This window comes from Lontra canadensis, unplaced genomic scaffold (assembly GCF_010015895.1).
Source record: "Lontra canadensis isolate GAN:19392208 unplaced genomic scaffold, GSC_riverotter_1.0 scaffold62, whole genome shotgun sequence".
In the NCBI taxonomy this organism is placed as follows: domain Eukaryota; kingdom Metazoa; phylum Chordata; class Mammalia; order Carnivora; family Mustelidae; genus Lontra; species Lontra canadensis.
The window spans coordinates 12,005,700-12,011,168 of record NW_022631056.1 but is presented as its reverse complement, the minus strand read 5'-3'; the positions used below and the strand labels follow the sequence as shown (position 1 = coordinate 12,011,168).

General features: G+C 34.9%; 1 protein-coding gene across 1 annotated transcript; it reads right to left on the bottom strand.

Moving 5' to 3' along the window:
• Nucleotides 1-1,317: 1,317 nt before the first annotated feature.
• LOC116879658 (coenzyme Q-binding protein COQ10 homolog B, mitochondrial) lies at nt 1,318-2,924 on the bottom strand. Its single transcript, XM_032878068.1, has one exon. The coding sequence runs from the start codon at nt 2,922-2,924 to the stop codon at nt 2,190-2,192; it is 735 nt and encodes a 244-aa protein (XP_032733959.1). The 3' UTR covers nt 1,318-2,189.
• Between the last annotated feature and the right edge of the window lie 2,545 nt (nt 2,925-5,469).

Here is a 5,469-nt window from a genome sequence, read left to right as displayed (position 1 = left end):
CTTCTGCCTCACTTATTATCTGAGCTGTTAGAGTATTTAGATTAGATTGGATCTCTGATAGCATTTTTAACTTTTTCCTGGGCAGCTTTCACTTCTGCCCTTAGAGATTCCATGTTGTCGTTAATGTTTTTCCCCAGTCTAGCCATTGACTGGAAAATTGTTACCCTGAATTCCCTTTCTGACATACTCTTTATGTCCATATCCAATAGTTTGATGGAGAGGGCACAATCTCTGAATTTTTCCTCTGTTGGGTGTTTTTCCTCCTAGTCATTTTGGTGAGAGGTGGTTGAGGGGATGTGTAACTGAATATAGCAACTGCAATCCAGGCAAGGTGCACCCTGGAACGCTTATGAGCAATTGGAAGTCTGCACTCTCTACTGACATATTCTGCCCCTGTAGAGATCCAGAAGTGTATAATCTTACATCTCAGGCTGATTTTATGGGTGTTCAGTGTGTTCTGGTAGATAATTAGCTCACTATAGGGGACCAGTTGAAACAGGGTCTCCTACTTCTCCACCATCTTCCTCATTCAACATTTTTAAAGAGCTTTATATCTAGATCTCAGTGGAGGAGAGAGAGTAAAACTATACAGTGATGCTACTGATATTTTAACAAACATTTCAAAATTCAAATATTCAAATGACTGTTTCTTCTAAAAATGCGTTCGAATGTGTTGTTATTTCCAGAAATGTATTTTTTGAATTGCCTTCCTAATCTCTTACTCATTCTTCTGAACATCCTAAATGGTGGTAAATAATTATGTCGTGAGGGTAGGTTTTAAATTAGGTAAAAATCAGATGTCGTCTTAAACATAGAGAATAAGATGGGTTATCAAATCGGACAGTACAATTTCTGGTCAAAAAATAAGATGTGAATACATAGTTAGGAGACTGGTTTTCCTCATTTGATTTTTATTCTGAAGGTAGGCATTATAAAAAATACTTCCAAATATGGCAGCATGACTAGAGTAAAATACTTGGCTTCCCAAGGCAGTCATTTCAAAGGACAAGACTCATTTGTTGTATTAAATTCTGTTTTTGAATTAAAAAACTGTTCTTATCTAGAATCAGAATTGATATCTGACACATGTGAGAATACAAATTTCATTTTTTTGTTAAATAAAGAATAGGTTCTTATTAATTTACCTAAGGATGAGTTAAGTGTGTAAGATTAAAAATAAATAAGTAAAATAATGAGAAATTATTATTTAATGGTTTATATCTTATATAGATAAGTGAAAATAAGGCATTCAATAACTTTCAAACCCATTCATTACATAAATAAATATTTTTTTTTTTTTTTTTTTTTTTTTTTAAATAAACAAATTAACTTTATTAAGTTACCACTTCAGTCCTTCGACATTGATTTGTTTACAAAAATACCAGTTTGAAATATATTATTGAAAGTGAGTACACACAATAAATAGAAAATAGGGATGCATGGTGCTGGAAACATATAACCAACTTATCGTCATCCATTGCCCACTATTATAGGCAAGATTTGACGAACAATCAGCATTATTGAAAGAGTAGTGAAAGTACCTGGGAGAGGGTTGCAAACTACAAGAGAAGTAGCTTAAAGCTCTGGACCACTCACCAAAAAAAATATTCACTGTTTATCTGGGAGTTAATCTCACTATACCTGGCACTGAATTACCTACTGCCCATAAGAACAATTTAAAAATAAGGAAAGTAGCCAAGGATCCTTCATTAGCAGTATTTTTAAGTCAAAGTTTACTTTAAATATCTGATGATTACCCAAATATCCTAAGCTAAGAGGCATGTCCTATGACAATAAGTTATAAATAGTCTGAATTTAATAACTTAAAGGTGATATGGTTAATAGAATACATACTACGTGAGTATCTCAACTAACCTTCAAATAAGGTGATAATTAAAAGGTTTAAATTTACAGTTTCAATTTCTGGTAAGAGTGCTGTCCGTATTCTAGCAATAGTGACGACATCCCATTATCGTAAACATGCTAATACACCCATTACTCTGAATTACACTTGATTGAATTCTATATACATGTGGTTCCATATTCCAAGTGCAAATTCTCAATGGTGCACATTTATAATCAAAGCTGGGTTTAACAAATGCTTTCTGACTCCTGAAGGCAAATGATAAAAGCACTTCCTAAAAGTGAATAAGCGAAAGTTATAAGTAGGTGACCAGTTCTTTTTCCCTTTACGTGTGATGAACTTCATGAAGCATTAATTCCCGAGGTATATTTGTTTCTGGACCGTACAGCTTACACGCTCTTCTTTCAAAGGCAGCTACCATCTGCTTTACAACTTCATCAAAAAACAGTGTGGCAAGCTGAGAGTGTAGAAGGGAGCGAAATTCAAAAGAAATTGAAAAATCCAAGGTACAAGTTCTTGGGTAGCCAGGAAGACCTGGGCTAAAACGCCAAACAGTCTCCAAATGATTGAAAAGCCTCCCATCAGTACAGGATGCCTTTACCAAATGTGGTTTCACCAAGGTTACTACTGATGTGTAGCGCTCCAACACAGGTGGAAACCCAATTTCTAATCGTGTTTTGCAATATCCGGTTCTCTTTGATATTACATCTGATTTTTTGCACCAAGGAACAAAATGCTTGTAATCCTCCATTCCTGATACCACATCGTACATTTCCTGCATAGAATATCCTATAATTCTCCTCTCTGAATATTCTTTTCTTTTGTTTATTAATGGTGCAGCAATTTTGAAGAAGGTTCTTGCATAGATCTCCTTAGGCAAAATTGAGGTATGTAGCAGAAGAGTTCTGCTCATCAGTATGCCACAGGAAGCTGAATATCTGACGTTCCCCGCAGGCCCCTGCGCCGGAGCCGGGGTTTCGGCCGCTGCCGTCGACTTTGGACGGCATCCCGAAACCACCTTCCTCAGAGCCCTCTGACCGGTCCGAGCTGCCATGATCATCTCCATAAATAAATATTTTTAATTGCCTCATTACTGAGCAATATCTTCTGTGTTTGGTATGTATTAAATAAGAAAAAAAAAGCAAATATTTGAGACATTTGTGAAGCTTACATTCTAAAAGAGAAAAGTCTAACAACAGCAATAAACCACATAATATTAAAGAGAAAGAAACAAAACAAGGAAAGAAGAATCCAAAATTCTGGTGACAAAGAGCAGACAAAATTTTTAAATAAATGGTCAAGTTAAGGCTCATTGACATGTGAAAGAAAACATGTGAGCAAAGACCTGGAGGAGGTGGTAGAATCCATAGAGGTATCTTTAGGAAGCCCATTTAAGGCAGAAAAACAAAACAAAACAAACAAACAAAAAACCAAGAAACAAAAAACAAACAAACAAAAAAAAACAGCCTATCTCATATCCCTAGGGCTAGAAAATCTCTTTGATGGTAGGGAACATAGCAAGGAGACTGTCATGGCTGAAGATGAATGCATGGTTAGGGATGTCATACAACATAAAGATACTTGGCTTTTACCTTGCTTGAAGGTTGGTTCACAGAAACAGAGGGTCATGACCTAATTTCTGTTTTAAAATCATCACTGTGAGGATTGGTTTTCACATGTACCATAGAGGAAAATGTTACAGTCACTGAAACTATTTATCCAGGTAAGAAATAATGGTGGCTCAGATGAAGGTTTATAGCAGTAGAGTAGTGAGAAATATTCAGCATAAAAATAAATTTTTTTAAAGATTATATTTATTTATTTGACAGAGAGAGAGAGATCACAAGTAGGCAGAGAGGCAAGCAGAGAGAGAGGGGAAAGCAGGCTCCCTGTTGAGCAGAGAGCCTGATGTGGGGCTCGATCCCAGGATCCTGAGATCCTGACCTGAGCTGAAAGCAGAGGCTTAATCCACTGAGCCACCTAAGCTGATGAAGGGACAAGTAGGAATGAGCTTAGACCAGATGCATTTAAATACATTTATACAACCAAAAGAAAAGCTTTTAAAAAGATTAGATAAAGGAATCTCTTCCCTATTCCTTATAAGGAGAAACTTAAAATAAATGTATGATTCTTGAACAATTGTAGACACATAATGATTTGAAATCAATTTTCCAGTAGAATATTGTTATAAGTCTATAAAATCTTTTATTGATCCAATTACTTTTGTCTTTCCATGAATATTGCATTAATTGGGCAACTTATGAAATATTAATTCAGTTTTTAAGACTATGTTTTAAGATGAAATTTGACAACAAGATTATTCTGAGTCAGGTTAGTTTAGCTAGTTCTAATTATACTTTATATATGTAAATGGTTAAAGTGTATTTTAGGTGGTTAAAGAATTGATAAAGCTATCAAAGTTGCTTTAAAATATTTAAAGAATAACCATGTAAAGAGAGTAAACTTATTCAGTATTTTTGAATAAGGCAGGGCAAGAGTAGGATCTATACAAGGAAATTATAAGGAGAGAGTAGTTCAGAAAAGTAGGGGATGCTTTAAGAGATAGTAAGTAAGGGGCACCTGGGTGGCTCAGTTGGTTAAGCCGCTGCCTTCGGCTCAGGTCATGATCCCAGGGTCCTGGGATTGAGTCCCTCATTGGGCTCCTTGCTCAGTGGGGAGCCTGCTTCTCTCTCTGCCTCTGCCTACCACTCTGCCTGCTTATGCTCTCCCCCTCTCTCTCTCTCTCTGACAAATAAATAAATAAAGTCTTAAAAAAAAAAGAGATAGTAAGTAAAATCTTTATCATTTGAAGAATTTACTTCCAGTTTATTTATAAATGATGCAAAAGAAGGAATTTCTGCATTTTGCATTTGTATTTGAATACATCATTCCTAAGATGGTTTTGAAATATTCATATGATTAGTGCAAACTTGTCTAATATGTCTATACATTCAATTGTTTTTTTTTTTCCTAGCTTCTACTGGATGTTTATTACTGTGCATATATATTTATAGTTTATTCTTAAAGTAGTGTAACATATTTATATTGTTGTCATCATTCAAAAGTATTTATTTGGGCAAATAGACTTAAATCTAGCATTTAAAAAAAAAATTCCCTAGGAATATTTAACCTCTGGAAGTTCCCTCAGTAGCTCTGGTTTTTTAATTCTTGTATATCAATTTTCTATGACAAAAAAATTGGGTTTAAAAGACATTGTCAAATTTGTAGCTAGAACTACAGATTGGCTTTCTATCTGCTTTCACTAGCTGAATCTGCTGAAGACATTAACTCCTACATAATCGTTGGTTGTGTTAGGAACTTTATCCTGTGTTAAATCAAAGAATTAAATCTAATCTCAGGCAGAACTCAGTCATTAAAGTACAATAAATTTCTAAGCCAAAATGGTAACAAAATTGAGAAAGAACACCATAAAAGATATTTGGAATTTTGCTATAAACCACTGAAATTAAAATTCTTCTGTGACATTAATTTTGTTAGAAAAAACAAACCCCAAAACACTCATGCTATTCTATGCTATCACGGTGGTTCTGAAAGATAACCAACTTTGGCAGCAAAGGAGAGGCTCTCAGTGAAGAGAGAAAACT